General features: G+C 46.4%; 1 protein-coding gene across 1 annotated transcript in view; it reads left to right on the top strand.

Annotated features, from left to right (window-relative positions):
• Positions 1-19251: 19251 nt before the first annotated feature.
• SLC16A2 (solute carrier family 16 member 2) overlaps positions 19252-21044 on the top strand; it is a 342141-nt gene continuing 340348 nt past the window's right edge. Inside the window, exon 1 of the mRNA XM_089685204.1 lies at positions 19252-19585. Within this exon, the coding sequence (XP_089541330.1) occupies positions 19288-19585 (298 nt within the window). The 5' untranslated portion in view covers positions 19252-19287. The remainder of the gene's footprint in view (positions 19586-21044) is intronic.

Consider the following 21044-nt stretch of genomic DNA (forward strand, 5'->3'; position numbering starts at 1 on the left):
CTAGGAGGTCACCAAAATTATGACCAAGTCCCAACTACAGTTTCATATTAATATTAATAACTTCCAGTATGTGCAGGTGGTATTCTAGCAACTGGCAGATTAATATTCAGAATTGAATTTCAAACCCAGGGATATCAAACACAGCATACGTTGTCACCCAGCAGGCAGGATACTGCTTTCTCCCCTTTCCTATATGCTAACATAGTCATGTATGACCTTGATTTGTTCGGTATGATATTCCCTATTCACATATATAATGAATATAATGTGTCCTGTTCCTGTTGAATTCTATTAATTGTATGTGAAATTGTTACATGTGGAATAGACGTTTTATGGCACACTTTGCATTCCTACAGCTCTAATGGCCTTACAGGTCATGTGTGATGGCTTGACTGAGTTATTTTTGTTTTACGATAGGGCAGAGGAAAATGTTTTCCATGGTTCCCGGAAACAGACATCCTGCCAAGACTAATTAGCTGTTTAAAGCTCTGGCCAGGTCTAGACTCTGCATCTATTTGTGTATTAGTTAAGATAAGGGGCTCTTTTGATGTTTGTTAAAACTTACAGCAACAAATTCCACAGTTTTCAGGAGGAGAGAGGGGAGGATGGTCATTGTTCATGAAAAACAAAACATGTCCCTACTGTGCACAATTGTTACAATACATAGTACCTCATTCACAAAAAATATAGTTGTAGTAAGTAAACAAATACACATGAAAAAAGTATTTTACTAAAAAAGAGTATAGAAGTGTCACATGATGTAAATCTGATGTCAATAACATCGTTCAGAGATGTAGATCTAATGTCAATACCAAATAAAGATGTTCTGATGAGCTGCTGTCAAAAACGTTACAATTCACATGATGATTTTGCCCCCAACAGACTCTTGCCATGAATGACATCTTCCAGACCTGATGAATGTCAGCAAACTGGTAAGGTATCTGGGGTGATGTCATTGACCAAATGCTGACATTTTGAGAGTCTGTCTTTCTATCATCACGCGCTGGGGATCCCCCCTGGCAAGGCATCATGTCCCCATGTTGATGGTGACAAGGGCCTCATCTCCACATCCCTTTAAAATAAGGGGGGCCCAGTTGTCAGCCCCCCCCACAAGTGAGGGTATAAGGGGATAAATACTACCCCTTGTTACTAATTCACAATAAAAAAAAGAAACCTGTAAATAAATACACCCACCCCATGACAAATTCCAATTATTAAAAGAAAAATGAGCCATTGTGTAAACTCATTATCAAGCATGTCGTCCAGCCTTGTAGACCAATTGTTAATCATGATGATGCCCTGATGATCCACCGATGCAAGCAAAAAGACCTGCCCGCAGCTATCCTGCTCCTGACCGACCCTCACTGCAATTGACAGCTCTCTTGCAGGCAGCTGAATGTAAGCAAAGTAATTGGTAATGTTGGCTGACATTGTTGACCAAACATGATCATGGACATATATGGTCAATAGCATCACCTGGGATACCCACTGGCCAGAAGTAATTTTTGAGGCAGTAGTGATATCACTACTAAATTAAACAATACTGACTGTAGCAGCAGCCATAGGTTTGGGTGGGCGAATAGGCTAAATATGGTCATGTAGTTCACCTGTTAAGTAGCTAACAGTCAGATAGAACTCTCCGTTTGCCTGAACCTAAAGCTTATCTCTATATTTAAGGATCCTATACATAAATGTTTGGAGACTTTCTCCAAAACCTTGTGTTCTCTAGCAGGCTTTGCATTGCAACATGCAAGGCTGTTATGTTAATGTTCCCTACCAGGTTTTCCAGACTAGACCTAGCCAGGTGTCAGAGATCTGGGTGTAACCAGAAATGTGTGGACTGACACAGGGAAGTAGCAGGCTTCAGGAACACAGGCATAGTCAGGGCTGGAGAGGTGGAATGGTCAGGCGGGCCGTAAGGTACTGTCAGGCACCGCCCGGTGGGATCTCTAGCGACCCACAGACCAGGATTCCCCAGGGTGCGGAGTCTAAGCCCCAGTATGCTTTTTCACCAAAGCCCCTGATGGTGGGGATGGACTTGGCGCAGGACTGAGACCAGGTCGCGGCCCCTGAGTGCCCCCAACTGTGGTATGTACCGGGTGAAAGCCTGATGTGAATGGGCTGGCAGGTTTGGACAGTAGTGACTGGATCCGTGCGGGATGGATGGATCGTCTGGGTAGCGTCAGGTGTAGTCAGGCAGGCCAGGTCAGCAACGTGCGGGCAGTGAGGTAGGAGCAGGCAGAGAATAGTCAGGGTCACAAGCCGGGTTCAGTAACTCACGGGCAGCGCGGTACAGAGGATCAGGCAGAAGGATGGTCAGGCAAGCCAGGGGTTAAACAGGAGACGGTCAGCAGAGGTCAGGATCAAAGCAGGGTCAGCAACTAGGCAGATAGGCAGGAACACAGGATACCAGGTACAGGGGCTCATGGGAAACATACACCAAGGCACTGACTGCAGGTCTGGCCATTCCTTAAATACACCTCCTGCAATCAGCCCCAGGTGTTGGCTGCTTGCAGGAGCGAGCTTCTGGCTGCTGAGAGCACCCGCTGGTCAGCCCTGGTACTGCAGCCCACACGGCAGGTGAGTCCCACCACCAGTGCTGAGTCCATTCCTGACACCAGGACTTCCAATGGTGCTTGCAAAATCCCAGCCAGACTTCACAGTAATAACACTGGACATGTCCTCTAATCAAGAAGTATATTTAAGAACTAGTCTTTGAATTGACTGCTGTGGTGTCTTATTGCCAGTTACCTTTGTGCAAAAGAGCTATAATACTTGGCTGTGAGATTGCCTGACTGTTGCTGACCTGGATTGACCTGACTACTCTCTTGCTTGCTGTCTGCCTAGACCTCTGCTCAGACCTGACTGCACTTTTGCTTGCTGCCTACCTGGACCTCTACTTGAACCTGACTACTGTCTCACTTGACCCCTGTCTGGACGTGACCACTCCTTGGATATAAGAATGCATGTGACAGACACTGACCAGATCTTAGTAAAGTTCATGCAGAACTAGACAAAATACATCAATATTTATCTGACTGCTTGCACATGATATCTACAGTCTGGCAGGAACCGGGATTATGACTAGAAAAAAAACAGAGCTGGCATATTAAACTGAGCACAGCCTATGATTGACACACTATCATGGTGTACTGAAGGAGTGTTTGTATCTGTGGTACATACTTCTCTCAAGGATATCAGTTGGTTATTTCAGTAAGTCCTTTCACTGTGATTTCTGTGAGTCCTTCCAGTTGCACTTTCTCCAACCATCCAAAAGCACAGCACTAAGCCAAAATACTGATGTAGAAGCAGGGAATTTAGGAATTGTTAAAGTACATTATTATACATGGATCCAAAATCCAGCTTATGTCTGCTTTAAAACTGGTATGCTGGCAGCAGATCAATGTGCTCATATGCCAATGTTTTGCTTTACGCTTTGCTTCATTGTATCTGTGATGGTTTGCATGTGTGCTTTACATGGAGTTACCATTGTCCATTGACCAATACAGCGATGGTCACACTTTGAAGTCTAAAGAAGAGCTGACTTCCAGTTATCTGTGCTGAAGGTATTTGTATCTATATGGCCTCTGTATCATGTAGGTTGTCTCTATTGATCTTGTGGTCATTTAGATGACATCTGAATTGCCTAACCATGGAATATGTTTCAGCACGTGTTCGAAATTCCACACAGCCCCCAGTTGACCTTGTCTCATATCTACTGAGAACGCTCTATGCTTCTGTGTCCACTTAAGATACATGTTTACGACTACATTTATGTGTGCATTATCTCATTGCCCATGATGACACATTTTGTTTTTGTATTTTGATTTATAGTCAATTTTTGCGAAATATTTCTTTGTTGAGGATCTTTGATGTATGCAGATGTTTTTGTATAGCAGTCTGGGGCGGAGTGAGATGACAGTGTTGTCACAATAATTTTATCCACATGGAAATTTTTTGGCTGGAGTCTTTATTCAAGAATTTTTGTATCATATTTTAACAAAAGTGTATTTTGATATCTTTCTCTTCTATCATTTGTTGTCTTACAGTTTTTGAGCTATAATACTTGCCTGTCAAATTGCCTGACCATTGCCTCCCCTGATAGAAATGACTAATCTCTTGCTTACTGCCTGCCTAGACCTATACTCCAACCTGACAACACTCTGGAATGCTGCTTTCCTAGACCTCTACTCGAACCTGACCACTCTCTTGCCTGCCTCAACTCTTGTCTGGGCCTGGCCTCATCTGTAACCCAGGAGAACAGTTTCTGTGCCGTAGAATCCTCTTTCCAGCCACACCATTGATGGGGTGATTATGAAGGTCTCAATCTGGGGAGAGTTTTCAGAACCACTGAGTCTTTGACCCATCTCCACCTTCAGGAGCTCTGGTGAAAACCAGCTTTTGCTTAGACCATGCACCTTGCGTGAGCCCATGTCACCTGCTAGGGGGCACCATACCAGGCAGAGTCCTGCAACCAGCTACTGGAGACAGTTCTTTGTTTGATGAACTTTGCAAGCAGATTTCAAAACCAAGATTTATGGACAAGAAATTGAGAGAATATTTCTACTTTGAGGGCAGCACTGAATCCCCATCCAGCTTAGGTACATTCTCTGCCAGTCCCTCAGCTGTTCCTGCCTCTGCTTTGCCTACCACGCCCAAGCCCAAGCTCGAGCCCAAGTCACTTTTTTCCAGATCATTTCTCAGAAACGATCAGTTCAGCGATCTTCTCCATGTTTCTCTATAACCATCATTGAGGAGCACACCAGAGTTGGCACTGTAATCTCCCTCTTTCACTGGGAACCTCAAGCCTGGACTTGTCTCATGGAACAGGGAAATACAAATTTTGTCAGAATCTCCTCCCTGCTTGAGGCACTGGTTAAACATTTTGATGATCCTCGTTGAGCTGCCACTGCAAAGTCTGCTCTAGGAAACCTTTGTCAAGGTTGACAATGATTCCAACATCCCTGATACCTACTGATGCTCCTGAAAAGATGCAGTTGGTGCTAGCCCAACCAACTTTAAGTCCTGAAGAGTGCTTGCTGGGTTGATGAACCAACGTCTGTATTGACTGTGGGGAACTGGGTAATTTTCTTTGGAATTTTCCAGTGAGGCCAACAGATAGGAAAGCTACTGTCACCTCCCAGCTTACCCTGGCCTACTTGGCTTCACCCATACATATTTCATTACCATTAGCTTTACAAGGACACCCGAAAAGACCACTGAAGTTTAGTCTATTTTTGATTCAGTCGCCTGCCTTTTTGGATCATCACTTAAGCCTGTCTCTCCACTGCAAGACTGATGCACTATCCGTAGCTGATGGTTCCACCAAGAAAACAGAGCCTGTTACATAAGAAACCTATCCTCTCTTAATTCTAGTTTGACCAGACCACCAAGAGTACTTCAGCTTTGAGATAATGCTGTTACCCTTGTTTCTTGTCATCCTGGGAGCATTGGAAGTGCAGCCCATAATCCCAGCATTAATTGGTCAACAGGGGGTTGCTTTGCACTCAAATTACTGCTGACAGTTTTGTTTGTCTAACCCTGAAGAGAAGATGGAAAGTATTCATCTTCCTACCAGGGTCCAAAAATGTCAGAGCCGACAACTTGTAGTGCACATTTCCCAATGATGCTTTTCGCTTCATGCCTGATACCATACTCTTGCACAAGAATTTCTTGATAATCCAGCCCAATTTGCTGTCTCAAAGATCAAAGAAAATGCTAAGACTTACCTGGTTTCTACATGATTTGAACCTCTGCTGCTCAGAAAGGTCAGGGATAATCTCCTAAGCATTAAATGTTTCATAAAGTCTTTCAAGTACCAGTACTACTCCGTACACATCCAATAAAACCAAAAGGCAGCATCTTGGTTCTCAAGACCATTTTTCAGCCTCAACATTTCTGTATGGAATACACCAGGTTTATCATAGCCTCCCTTCATATTAAGGACATGTACTTGTATGTCCTTATTTATCCAGCACATCAGCTATTCCTTTGCTATGTGGGTCCACAACACTTCTAGTTTGAGGCCCTTCCATTTGATCTGTCTTTGCACACAATGTACTCAGCAATGTTCCAACCCCTGTGCGTGCCTTGTTACAATAACAGGGCATCCCCATTGTGGGGTATCTGAACAACCTCTTGTTGGCACATGCGGGCACTGGTTAATTTACTGCCCCTTTTAGATAGAAGTTCTTAAAAATTCTCCCAGGAAGTGAGGTGACTTCACGTCCTTCCTGGCAGGATCCTTTACAAATTCCGGGTGGAACTTAGCCAGTGTTCAGAGGCTGAAGTGGTAGAGGAGTCTGGTTAGAGGCATGGAGTAAGAACTTACATCTATTCTGCAAACCCCATGAATGGAAATCCCTTTTACAGGGTCTTTAACTAGTTCTATACTTTGGGGGTGCTACACACAACCAAAAAAAGGTTGTGTAGCATGTCCAGTTCTTCAGCCCTGCTCCCCCTTCCAAGTACACAGCAATTTAGCTCTGAATAATCAAAGCCTAATTAATGTGTACACATAGAAGGACAGCAGCTTTCAGCTGTCAAAAAAGTCACCTGACAGTGTTCATAAAGAACACTTCAGATGCTACAGAAAGATACAATGTAACATATTGTTACATTTGTAACATTCAGTGCCTTCTTCAGCAGATCAAAGAGATCTACAGACCTGACAGATAAAGCAGTTTTTTTTTTTTTAAATAAAATATTTCTCGGTTTAACTCCTCATTAACCCTTAGTTTACTCTAATCAGCTCCAATTAACTCCTTATTCTTCTTAGCCATTCAATTATTATTTTCCTGCTGTGTGTTTTTTTTTTGTTCATTTCTATTTTATCAACCATTAATTTGTTTTTGGTTTTTTTTTTGTTATTTAATATTTTTACACATTTAACATCTATTTACACATTTCCTATTTAAAAAAGCGCAAAATGGGAAAAAAACACTTATTTCATTTAATAATTTTCATCTACAGCAACACTATTTGTTTTTAAACTGACATTATTTAAAAAAAAAAAAAAAGAAGTACATTTTTATTTAGTTTTGTTACATCTAATTGTCATAGGCCCCTTTTACACAGACTTTTTTTTGTCCCTTTTTTCTGTTGATGGATGAAAAACAGACATCAATTCATCTCTAGGGAAAAACTGATCATCCATTTAAATCTGCGTCCGTCAACATCCGTTTTTTTAAATGGATCAAAGCACTATTTTTGTTCTGTTAAAAAAATGGAACAGATGAAAAAACGGATGTAAACGGACAACCTCTCTGTTTTTTCATTGGTAGTGGAGATAAAGACTGAAGAAAAAACTGATGAAAAACAGATGTAAACTGAATCCATTTTTTCTGTGAAAAAACATGACTGAACTGATTAGACAAATGGAACGCCCATGTGAAAGGACTCTAAGGATTGCAGAAAAAAAAAGTGTTGCAAGACAATAATCACAAAAAAAGCCTTCTTTGCTCTTAAAATAACAATATATGTATTACCTTGCTAACTTAGGTAATTACAAAGTTATTGCCCAATAACCAAACCTATAGCAGAAATGTAAAAAATGTTCTGGTATATAGGAGCGATCAGGTGTGAGAGGCGAAGTGATAAAGATAATTCATTTATTACGGACTGGTACTGTTGACTACCTCAGTATAAATAAAATGGAGTTGTACCAGGCCCCTGGATGCTTTGGAGTGATGGTAGTGGATGCCTGTTACCACTGGAGGCGTAAGTTGAGACAGCATCCCGTTAGGTCACAGTGCTAGACTTGTGTATGTTGATATGGAATCCCAGAGAAACAAATCTAGTGCAAACCTGATCAGGGTGGGGCAGGTGGTGGATGGGGGAAGACTAGAGGTCTCCATGTTGTTGGTGAGTAGCTGACCCTCTCCATGTAGCATGCAACAAGTGATCTGGGCCCTAATCTAAAATGGGCCTCAGGTGTTTGATGAACTATCCCCCGCAACCGACCCACAATGGCATACAATGTATTGTGCAGTATTTAAGTGATTAACCACTTGCCCTCCAGAGGATTTACCCCCCTTCCTGACCAGGCCATTTTTGTGTTATGGCGCTGCCTTACTTTAACTGACAATTGAGCGGTCATGCAACGCTGCATCCAAATGAAATTTACATCCTTTTTTCCCCCACAAATGGAGCTTTCTTTCAGCGGTATTTTATCGCCTGTGCGTTTTTAATTTTTTGCGCTATAAACAAAAAAAGACCATTAATTTTGAAAACAATATTAATATTTTTTACTTTTTGCTATTAAATATGTCCAGTAAAAAAAATGAAAAAATAACATTTCGTCATTAATTCTTTAAATTTAGTCCAAAATGTATTCTGCTACGTCTTTGCTAAAACAAATCCCAATATGTGTAAATTAATTGGTTTACGTGAAAGTTATATATACTGGAATATTTATTTATTTATACTAGTAATGACGGTGATCAGCGACTTATAGTGGGACTGTGGCGGGCATTCAGACACTGGGGGGAACTGACTTGTTGTAACTGACATCCCCAGTGATACCAATACTGTGATCAGTGCTAATAAAAATGAGAAGGAAGGGGTTATAACAGGCAGTGAGGAGGTGATATAATGCATTACTGCCGCTTGTCAAATGCCCTCTGAACAATGATCCAACGGAGGATCTTCAGAGGGCAGTGTAAGTGTGAACAAGGCCTTAGTGTTACAGTTTCAGTGGCAATTCCTATAGAAAAGATGCTTGTATCTAAGGATCTTTGCTACTTTGTTCAGTTATTGACCCATCTCAAATTCTACATACCAGCACTTCTATTTTGTAAATGTAAGCTGCACAGTCACAGCTAACTAAGTTATGCCCATAGTATGTTAGAAGCCCCTATAGTTTCCCCAATTACCACTACTTTAGAATACAAAAATAAGCTCTTTCAGAATTGGAGATAATAGTATAGTTGTAATCCAGCTCATGGGAAAGTTTAGGATATAAGGTGGGACTGGAAGTGATAGGCCTGGGGACTGGGAGTGCCAACTAACATATTCAAGACTGCAAAACACCCGTATCATTTATAATCTATAGTCAGAGATATGGCTTCTTCATTGTCGAGTGCTTTTGGTAGAAATTATGCTATGAAGAATATTTTCCCACATGAGAAAGAGATTCTGTTCTCTCACTCGTAAACAATTGAAAGTGTCTGCTGTTGATAAGAAATACAAATGCTCTCATGTGCTAATTAAAATACTTTTTTTGTCGTTTTTTGGGTAAAATACAGCATGTATCCCCATTTCTCAAAAAGAAAGGCTGTTTATGAAATTTGAAAGTGCCATGGTCCTCGCAGAATTACTTTTGATTGGAAAATAAATATTCTATTGTGAGCAGAGCGCGGCACCAGATTGTAATTTAATCTGAACCATTTCTTTTCAATGTGGCCTGTAACCGGTTACTAAATCACTTACACAGCCCTCGCTCTTCAAAAGGTTGAGCACCCCTGCGGTAAACAATCAATCCTCCCAAAAACGACACTTTGGTTGTGGCATTGGGTCTAACAGATCGCACCGTGTAGCTGTAAGTGTGCCCATAGTCTTCTCCACACTCTCTAAAACTAACAAAAAAGGCTTGCATCAGGATTTTAACACAAAGGCTGCACAAAAAAAAATTATATATATATAAAAAAAACACTGCATATTTTAATAAAAGAAACAAATTGGGGATGGAAAATGCTGTCATTCCTTTACCAAACACAAACGTGAAAATAAACAATGAAGACATGTCAGATGCTAAATATATAATGTCCATTCAGGAACACTTCCAGGCAGACGAACATTCTGTTCAAACTGCAGCAGTGATGTATGACTAATGATATGTGAATGTACTCAGGCAGGGTTCATGTTGGGTTAGCCAGCAATGTATAAGCGCTGGTACAATGTACATTCGGTAATGTATTGTGACCGGTAACCGTGACCTTTATCAGGATCCTTCTAGCTGTACATGGTGTGCAGTCTGAGGAATAGAATGCAAACGTTTGGCCAAACTGATGGATGTCGGATTTGTACACAGTACGTAATCCCATCTTGTTATTGTGAATTGTGTGCACGCTGTACAGACAGCGCCAGCCTTTTACATTGCTGTCTGATAGGCTCCCAGCACCTCCCCGTCTCCCACGTGTGTTGTCTGGCTCTAGGCTGCATGTGCTACAAGAGCAGCCAGCCTTCTGCCTGTGTGTGGATACACAAAACACATGTTATTTATATCGCATCAACAACGACTATTCTGCTAGACGCAGCAATGAACGCTGGGGACGGCGGCCTCTCCATACGCTGCAGCCAGCCTCATGAATGAAGGAAGTCAGACTACAGCAAGACCACGTGCATCCCTGGCTGGACTCTCCGCACACTGCCATGGTGCATGTCTAGGAAGAGGACACAGCCAGCACGATGAACACAATGCGTTTGCCCAGGGGATTGTGAGCGGAAGGGAAGGAGGAATGTTTTGGTGAAGAAGTGACGCAGGAGAGGGAACAAATACGTCTGCCAGGAAGCAGAATGGGAATTTCTTTTTATTAGCGTTTGGGAAGAAAGAGGGGAAAATATTTTAACGGCGTAGTCCTGCTTGTGCAGAAAATGAATTCAACAATAATAAAAATCAGACAAAATAAAGTTTGTCATTGAAGGCTGCAGAACAATGCAATCGAGAGCAGTGCGATGTGGGAGCAGTGCACTGTATAACCTCCAGCCCCGGCGGGACTGTACGGGATGAACGGACAGTGGTGCATTTAGGTTTCCTGTTACCCTAGGCAACACAGAAATTGGCTCCCCCCCACACTGGCCAACACCCCCCCTCCTGCACGAAGACAGCCTGACACCAACTAACACCCCTCTCCCACACGAAGAGAGCCTGACATTGACCAACAACACCCCACCCTCCCCCACAGAAATACCCTGACACCAACCAACACCCCCCTTCCCCACGAAGAGAGCCTGACATTGATGAACAATACCCCACCCTCCCCCACGGAAATACCCTGACACCAACCACCCCCACCCTCCCCACGAAGAGAGCCTGACATTGATGAACAACACCCTAGCCCCCCCATGGAGAAACCCTGACACCGACCAACACCCCCCTCCCACACGAAAAAAGAGCCTGACATTGACCAACAACACCCCACCCTCCCCCACGGAAATACCCTGACACCAACCACCCCCGCCCTCCCCATGAAGAGAGCCTGACATTGACCAACATAACCCCCCCCCTCCCCCACGGAGAGACCCTGACACCAACCAACACCCCCCTTCCCCACAAAGAGAGCCTGACATTGATGAACAACACCCTAGCCCCCCCCCATGGAGAAACCCTGACACCGACCAACACCCCCCTCCCACACGAAAAGAGCCAGACCAAGAACACCCTAGCACCCCACCTTGGAGAGACCCTGACACCTACCAACACCCCCCTCCCCCACAAAGAGACCCTGACAACAACCAACACCCCCCTCCTCCACAAGAGAGCCTGACACCAACCAACCCCCCACGAAGAGAGCCTGACATTTATCAACAACACCCCAGCCCCCCCTCACCCGAGAGAGCCTTCCACTACCATCGCCCCCCACCCCACCCCGGCAAGAGATAAGAGTGTTTCTCAACCTTTTTTCAGTCAAGACACACTTTAAAATGTTGGACAGTCTTGAGGCACCCCATTCTAAAATGTGAAAAATGTTTCTAATAGTTTTATATAATGCAGCAACATCCACACATGTAGGACTCCCAACATTAGAGGTGATTTATTCTTCCAAACAAATACACTTTTGCACCCTGGTACTGACTAGTATTCCAATGTTTCTCTTCAGTTTTTCTCCATCACTAATGTGACCCCAGCACTGATGGAAAGGGGCAAACTAGGATGCTGTGCAGGCAGCTGGCACCATCCTTATCAACTGATGATGTCATTGGTTGTCAGGATGCCGGCGGCTAGAAGGTCATAATGGTGCACAATGAAAACCTGTGGCTTTGAGTAACTAAAAGGCAGGCTTGTTCCACCCGCTGGCCTGTATACATTTTCTGGGCAATTTTTAGACATTTTGCCAAGGCACCCCTGAAGAAACTTCAAGGCACCCCAGGGTGCATGGGCACACTGGTTGAGAAAGGCTGAGATAAGACACTCAGCTTCACAGCTCCAGACATCCCCAGGAACAAGAGTCAGGCTCTGCATACACCATCAAGCAGCCCGCAGCCTCCCTTACATCCCACCTGGTCCCCGTGCTGCGTATGTCCCTTCTTCCTTTCCTTCTTTTGAGCGATGGCACTGCCCCCCTGAAAAATGCCGCCCTAGGCAAATGCCTTGTGGTGGTGTGTACAGACCTTCAGTTATGGAGCTGGAAGAAGCAATGAACCATAAGTGAGGTGGCATCATGGCGTTTTTGCTTCATTGACATCTGTGAGTCTATCTGCCATGGAAGCGGATAGGACTTGTAGTCTTTTGACTAAGGGGCAGTTCACGCAGTCTGCATTCCTGTGTGATTCCTGCGCATTCCCCTGCAGTGCAATTTTGCAGCTCATTCATTAGGATGGGCTACAAATCACATCAGAACACACAAAAAGTAGTGCATTTGGACTACTTTTGAAAAAGTGGTGTATCAAATTGCATTGTAGTGTAGTACCATGCAATCAGGTGCGCACAAATGCACTGCGTTTGCGTTCTGCGTTTGGGGTGCCGTTAACCACGTATTGGTACCTGCAGAAAATAGCACAAGCAATGCATGTGGAATGCAGTGCAGGAAACATACCTTTCCTGCAATGCATTCTGGTGGGAACTGGCCCTTACAGATCCCTGTGAATGGGAGACATGGTTGCGCAGACATAGCCACACACAGCCATGTCAAATTCAGATCAAAATAGGAGGCTGCAGGGAGAAGCACCCCATGATTCAGGTAAAACCCTAAATATGACTGAAACATGGTCTTAAAGGTGAACTTAGTCTTTAGCAGTGAATGCCTGAGTGTGGGTGGGTATTGGGCACTGGCAATGTTCATACAGATATAGGTGTGGGGGCAAAGCAATGCAAGTACAAAGTGCCAGGCAGCATGCAAAACCACACTATCAGAAAGAAGGAATTCTATGCTGGAAATAAGGAAATATTCAGGTGGCCATTGCAGATTTCCTTCTGAAAATGCTAACCGCCTGGTTGTCTCTGCCCCCTCGATTTTAACCTAGACCAAAGATGCAGCTAGTGAAGCCAGAACTGCAGCTCTGCATTATTGTGTACAGTCAGGGGCTCAGAAAATATGAAAGCTATGCCACCAACGCAACAAGTACCCAGCATATTCAAAAGTTAAAGAATTATTTCTCATTTCCGGTTTTACGATAAATATTACAAATGGTTTCTGTTATTTAACTCCCCAGGGACCATGTGTATATAAAACATGGTCCTAGGCAAATCTGTCCCTTAGTTTACAAAGAGCATGGTCAGACAGATCCACCCCGTCCAACAATGTATGTAGATAGGAAACAGATTTGTGATTGACAGCTCTGGCAGCAGAGGGCACTCTGGAGACCAGTGATGCCATTGACAATGATCACACTGCCTGGGGCTCTGTGTGTCTATCAGAGGCTGCATTTCCACGTATGCAGCCTGGCTGGGAATTACATAGTGCTGCAGCACTGTGTGATATTTCAGTTTTATGAATGAGTGATCAGTGTGATCAGGCTGTTATACACTGCTGACCAGTGGCAGACTGACAACTCATGGGGCCCCCGGGCAATAGGGGATTATGGGGCCCCTGTGTCCTTGCCCAAACTCAAAAAAGCCTATGAAAAAGGTACCAGGGGCATTTTATGGGGCCCCCTACTGACCCCGGGCCCTCGGCGGTGCCCGAGTTTCCAAACGGTCAGTCCGCCCCTGACCCCCCCCCCCCAAAAAAAAAACAAATTGAGCACTAATCTGCATGCTAAGCATAAATTCCCCCATCTGCAAATCGACCCCCTGCTGAAATCTTCCCTCCCAGTATAAATCTATGCCCCCCCATTCACCCTCCAATCCCAAATCCCCCCACATTACTATTCCCCTCTTAGAACAATATTTATCCGCTGCAGCCCCCCAAATTCTCCCTTCCAACTAGTAAAGTTGATTCGGGGAATATCCAATTGCCTCTTGGGGAATCAGGAAGGCATTTTTCCCCATGCAGGAGCAAATTGGATCAAGTTTTGCTGGTTATAGGTTGTAGGTATAGGATTATAACTTTTTTTTTTGTAACTGGATGGAATTTTGTCTTTTTTTGCAACCAGACTATGTAACTATGTAACACAAATCCTCTCCCTCCAATCTCCTTCTGGTGCCCCCACCTCACAGTGCCCAGGGCAGCTATACCTCCTGCCCACCCCTTGTCCCGTTCCTGTCTGTATGTGTAAGAGAGGCTGCTAATGGACACACAGGGCTGCAGGTCTGAGTGATCTGTCACTATTCTGAATGATCAGTCAGTACTGCTTGCTCCTTCATAATAGTGAAAGACCTCTTAGGGCTGCAGCTCTGTGTAATGTATCTGCCGATGCCCTGTATGTGTAAAAGCAGATACTGTGCATTATGAATAATGAAGCAGTGCTGATTGTTTATTCATAATACTTACAGATCACTTGGCTTAGATGGGGGGCTCTGTGTTGGTTGCATCTCTCCCACAGGATGCTCATTATTTGGGCTTCAAAGGAGGTGGGACCTACAGCGAGCATACAGGGAGGCATGTTGTGGATGATGGGGGCCACCAATCAGAATGGGAACCATATGCATTTGGACCCCTGGGGAGTTAAATAAAAAAAAAATCAATATAGCTCTTCTTTCAAGTACAGTTTTAACTTAATTTAAAAATAAAGGGCTTTGGAAAGAAAATGTATGATAGAACATATTTGCATTATTTAGTTATGGTTTACATTAAAATAATTTGTATAAATAGCTTATGATCCTGGCAGTGCCTTCTCCTTCCTCCAGAACGGTGAGAACGCTGCAGGGATTACAGTCAAATTTCTGTAGTGTTGTCACTCTGAACAGCTATGTTGTTACCAGGGGCGGACTGAACATTTGGAAACTCGGGCACTGCCCGAGGACCTGGGGTCAGTAGGGGGCCCCATGAGATGCCCCTGGTACCTCTTTCATAGGCTTTTTTGAGTTTGGGCAAGGACAGAGGGGCCCCATGATCCCCTATTGCCCAGGGGCCCCATGAGATGCCAGTCCGCCCCTGGTTGTTACACACACTGAGGAGGGTTTATCGGAGTTATTACTACTGACAACCTTCTCCCTCCCTGAAAATCAGTACAGGATACTCGATCCAAGAGAAGCTCTGTGCTGTTTTAAATGACTATTTCTGCTACTACAGATTTCAGCTGCCCTTGTTATAATGCTCAAGGGACAAGAAGAAGAGTTCATCACTCATGGAAAAGGTAAGCAAAAAACAAAAACCAGCAGGAATTAGTCTGAAGGGGGAGAGGATCAGCACACTAAAAAGAAAGTCAAGGGTTACATTAGTGACAGCACTGCGGTGATTTCACTTGTAAACCTGTCTGGAGAGATAAATCATATAGTGAAGGACGTACATTTATAATATGCCCGTGGTGTGTCATAATTATTTTCATGTGAGCACACAACTGCCATCAGATAGACATCAATATTCATGAGTACTTAGAAGTCTAAGCCAACAGCTGCTATTATATACATCGCTTGACACACACTAGAGACTCTTGGCTGCAACTTAATTGTGACATGCAGTTAAACGGTTAAGCATGCCATACATGGGTCAAACTCAGAACGATTTTTCGTTCGAAATATCGTTCATTCTGTGATGTGATGGTGCCACCAATGACTTCGAAAATCGGTCGTTTTTCACAAATTTTCCAGCATGCCCAATAAACAAAATGGGGAGGAACCACAACAATCGGCCGGTGCCATTTCCCCACCTGATTATTCTTAGATCCAATTTTCAAACTAAAAATCATTGGAAATTTGACCCATGTATGGCCGGCCTTAGTTCACCTTTACTCAATAAATGCCTCCACTGGTAAGTGTCGCCTGTAGGTAAAAAGCAACTCTGTTGCTTTGAAAGTTGAGCAATGACTTATGTGTGGGCCATTTACATAATCCTGAAACCTGGGCGAAAAACTCCCAAAGATGGTATCATCCTGTCCTGCCTTGCTGCAAAGACTTCACTAAGACTCTCCCATCCATTATTTCTCTCCCACCATCACAGAAGTTCTTTCTCCAATTTAAATCGCTGCTCATGCACACTTTCTCTCCCGTCACTGTAGCTCTGAGCTCAGTGCTGCTGCAATGGAGGAGATGGTAAACCGCGCATGCGTGGGGGTTTGAATTGTAAAGAGAGCTCTCTCCTGTGATGGTGAGAGAAGCAGTAATGGTTGGGAGAGTCTTCATTGTATAACTTCCCCCAGACACCTTCTGGCCACAGAGGACACCAAACATTTACAAGCAGTGACTGTGGCAGTGTACTTAGTAGAACATCTTCTCCACATCCTCTGCTGCCTGGATGTGCCCCAGTGAAGTTATAGAGACTATCCTGATGCAGTACAGGAGAGGCACACGCTGTATTGGGACAAGGTCATCGAGTGCCCAGGGCAAACGGCACCCCTGCGCAATGTATAAGCATTGTGTCATCAAAAATCCCCTCTCTCCATGCAGCACCCTCCACCTCACATGACACCACAGCACCCAGGGCAGCTGCCCCTCCTGCCTACCCCTTGTCCTAGTGCTCAGAACACTAAATCAGCATGGGGGGAAGAGATGGAGGTTTCAGTACTGTCTATACTTCTCCCATGAGAATGTCCACAAATTGGGCTTCTGCCTGGGGTGGAGCTACAACACACAATAAAAATCAATACAGGATCATGTGCTACATACACTTGGTCCCTTGGGGGTATCAGCTGATTCTCAGTCCACTTTAAAGCCCAACTCCAGCCAAAAAAAAGTTTTCCAATGCAGTGGAGCTGTGCCCGCATGCATGGGTTAACTGCTTGTTTTGTCCAATGGAGAAGAGAAAGCTGTATGCTCACATGATACTCTACTGCATTGGCAGACTGTTTCCCCCCACAATCTAGGGGATTGTTCCTGCTGTCCTCATGTCCAGAGCAGGTCTATGGGCGTGATGATGTCAGGAACAGTCCACCACTCAAGATGGCTAGACAGCAGGGGCAACAGGGGACATTCTTGTGTGGGGAGGATCATAGGATTAGGTAAGTATTCCAATCCCCAAGACAAAAATGAGCAATTAATCCGTGCAGTTCCACTACATGGGAACACTTTTATTTGTCTGGAGTTGGGCTTAAAAGTCATTTTTTTTAGTTTTGGATAGAGTGAGGATTAGAATCCCTGACGGGTTCTTTTTTATGTCTGTGTCCCCAGTCGGGAGATTCATCCCCCTCTTTGCTCTGGTGACCACTGAGGCAGGAGGGAAAATACAAACATTTGAGATGTCACTACAACAGGCAGTGCGGGGACATCATTTTGCAGTTACGACTGACTCAGAGGAGATTCCTGTTATAGCTACAGGGCAGGAAATGAAGGGAAGTCTCCCTGATGGAACAGAGATGCATAAAAAAACCTGGCAGGACTTTAAAGCTGAACTCTGGGACTGATATAAAATCATGCTGTTGCACCTCCCCCCCCCCTCAATAACTGCTTGAATAGTCTGCCTGTGTATTACCTTCCTCATTCTTGGCTCCAGTAAGGGCCCCTCAATCCATATGACCATTCACACTAAGCAGCTTCAGTCACAAGCTCACCTCCTCCTGTACAGGCGAGGGTTAATAGCCCTGCACTGTATGTGATGATGCTGAGAGACCGCCCACAGACAGTGCTGGAGCCTGCGAGGGACAGACAAGTAGTACAGCTCCTGACCTGACCATTGAACCCTTGCAGTGTGGTGGGAGAGGGGAGCACTGAAAATGTAAATTTTGTCTCATTCCCGGAGTTCGGCTTTAACTTTACCTGCTTTATCCAAAATGAAAACAGTATGGCTTTCCATGGGGCTGCTGTTAGAAACCTTGGGTCCCCATACAGCCAACCTGTCAGGTCCCCCCCCCCAAAAAAAACAACAGTTTACTATGCTTCAGTTATGAATGAACACAATGATTGATTGGTGCTGATCACTCATTGTGTTCATTCAGGAAAGGAAGGGGCTGATAAATGTGACATATTTACCAGGCCCTTCCCCCATTCTCCATCCTGAAGGATCCAGCTGCCGGAGGTAAGCAGAGGAGGGAAGCTGGCAGCCCAGAGAGGGTGGGGACACACCAGGGGGCCTAGGCAGCAGGGGGAAATGTATGGTTCAAAGGGAGGGTGATGGTGTGGGAAATGACTGGAACTGATCCCGTTTGGTTCTCTCTGCAGCAGCTGAAAACCAGTTGGAGGAAGAAGCCAGGTTTCCAGTGCTGCAGAGGGAGCCATGCAGGGGAACAGTTCCAGTAATTCCCCCCCAACGCTGTGCCCACATCTGACTCCCCCAGCTGCCTGGGCCCCGTACAGGAGGGACCCCCTTATCCACAGCCCTGGCTTTCCATATATTTTCTAGTATGACTGGGCCAGGGGGGGCAGACCATTCGAGCACCTGGGCACTGTCTGAGGGCCTAGGGTCAGTAGGGGGCCCCATGAGATGCCCCTGGTACCTTTCACAGGCTTTTTTGGGTGTGGTTTGAGTGTGGGCGAGGACACAGGGGCCCCATGATCCCCTATTGCCCGGGATATAGTTTTAACAGGAGAGGAGAGGGATTAGAAGCCTTGTCAGGTTTTTCTTGCTGTCTATGGGAGATTCCATTTGTCCTTATGATGAAAGTGAAAGAAAATCCACAATTTGGGGTTGTCACCAGAACTGGAATTTTCCCGTGGGGACATCAGTTCTGGCGACAACCAAGGATTTCCCTCTTGCTGTTTGGTTATGGGACAGGAACTGAAGGGAAATCCCCCCAACGGGACACGGATGATACAGGTCTGCTGGTGTGTAGCGGAGGAGGAGACTTCCATACACATTCATAGACAGAGTTGGTGTGTGTGGGAAAAGTTCCTCAGTGACAACGTCTGTCTCCTCCACAATGAGGGGGGCGGGGTCCCGCCTCTAATAACACCTTCCCGGTGACTCGCCCCATGACCTTCCCGGGGCCCGGCTCCGCGCCGCGCTCTATAGCACACTCTTAGGACAGGTAATGGGCCCCGTCATAGGCGGACACCTCCCGGAGCAGGTAGAGCGGGGCGAGGCAGAGAGCGGTGGGCGGGGCAAGGGAGGGGCGCTGGGCGGGATAAGGGAGGAGGAGGAGGAGGAGTGCCCAGCTATGGAAGAAGAAACGGAGGAGGACGAGAACCTGCCACCGGGGGAAGAGCAGGGGATGCGGGACAGCCTGCTTGGGGGGTCCCCGGAAGGGGTGTCGGTGCCCTCTGAGGTGCCCGGAGAGGGCAAACGGGAGGACGAGGTCCGGGGCAGAGTGCCCGAAGGAGGGTTCGGCTGGGTGGTGGTTCTGGCGGCCACCTGGTGCAGCGGCTCCATCTTCGGCATCCAGAACTCGTTCGGGATCCTGTATGTCATGCTGCAGAAGGAGATGGGAGGCGTCGAGGGACAGGAGTTCAAGACAGGTAACACCGTGCGGGACTGCGGGGAGGAGAGGAGGGAGGAGGAGGACAACTTCTCTGTGTTATCCTATGACAGCAGACACGTGCTCCGTACACACCGTACACACCGAGGAGGGGGGCATAACATCCCACATTCTGCACACCAGGGGGAGGTTCACCCCACATTCTGCACACCGAGGAGGGGGGGCATAACATCCCACCTTCTGCACACCAGGGGGAGGTTCACCCCACCTTCTGCACACCAGGGGGAGGTTCACCCCACCTTCTGCACACCGAGGGGGATCTCCCCACATTCTGCACACCGAGGAGGGGGGGCATAACATCCCAGATTCTGCACATCAGGAGGGATCTCCCCACATTCTGCACATCAGGGGGGGTCTCCCCACATTCCTCACACCGAGGGGGAGGTTCACCCCACATTCTACACACCGAGGGGGATCTCCCCACATTCTGCACACCGAGGAGGGGGGGCATAACATCCCAGATTCTGCACATCAGGGGGGATCTCCCCACATTCTGCACATCAGGGGGGGTCTCCCCACATTCCTCACACCGAGGGGGAGGTTCACCCCACATTCTGCACACCAAGGAGGGGGGGCATAACATCCCACATTCTGCACATCAGGGGGGTTCTCCCCACATTCTGCACACCGAGGGGGGCGGTTCACCCCACATTCTGCACACCGAGGGGTATCTCTCCACAATCTGCACATCAGGGGGGAGGTTCACCCCACATTCTGCACATCAGGGGGAAGGTTCACCCCACATTCTGCACATCAGGGGGAAGGTTCACCCCACATTCTGCACATCAGGGGGAAGGTTCACCCCACATTCTGCACACTGAGGGGGCTCTCCCCACATTCTGCACACCAGGGGGAGGTTCACCCCACATTCTGCACACCGAGGAGGGGGGGCATAACATCCCACATTCTGCACACCGAGGGGGATCTCCCCACATTCTGCACACCAGGGGGAGGTTCACTCCACATTCTGCACACCAGGGGGAGGTTCACCCCACATTCTGCACACCAGGGGGAGGTTCACCCCACATTCTGCACACCGAGGGGGGATCTCCCCACATTCTGCACACCAGGGGGAGGTTCACCCCACATTCTGCACACCGAGGGGGGATCTCCCCACATTCTGCACACCAGGGGGAGGTTCACCCCACATTCTGCATACCGAGGAGGGGGGGGCATAACATCCCACATTCTGCACACCGAGGGGGGAGGACCTCCCCACATTCTGCACACCGAGGGGGGAGGACCTCCCCACATTCTGCACACCGAGGGGGGAGGACCTCCCCACATTCTGCACACCGAGGGGGGAGGACCTCCCCACATTCTGCACACCGAGGGGGGAGGACCTCCCCACATTCTGCACACCGAGGGGGGAGGACCTCCCCACATTCTGCACACCGAGGGGGGAGGACCTCCCCACATTCTGCACACCGAGGGGGGAG

This window comes from Staurois parvus, unplaced genomic scaffold (genome assembly GCF_062004578.1).
Source record: "Staurois parvus isolate SC_StPar_1 unplaced genomic scaffold, SC_StPar_1.0 ptg000365l, whole genome shotgun sequence".
Taxonomy (NCBI): domain Eukaryota; kingdom Metazoa; phylum Chordata; class Amphibia; order Anura; family Ranidae; genus Staurois; species Staurois parvus.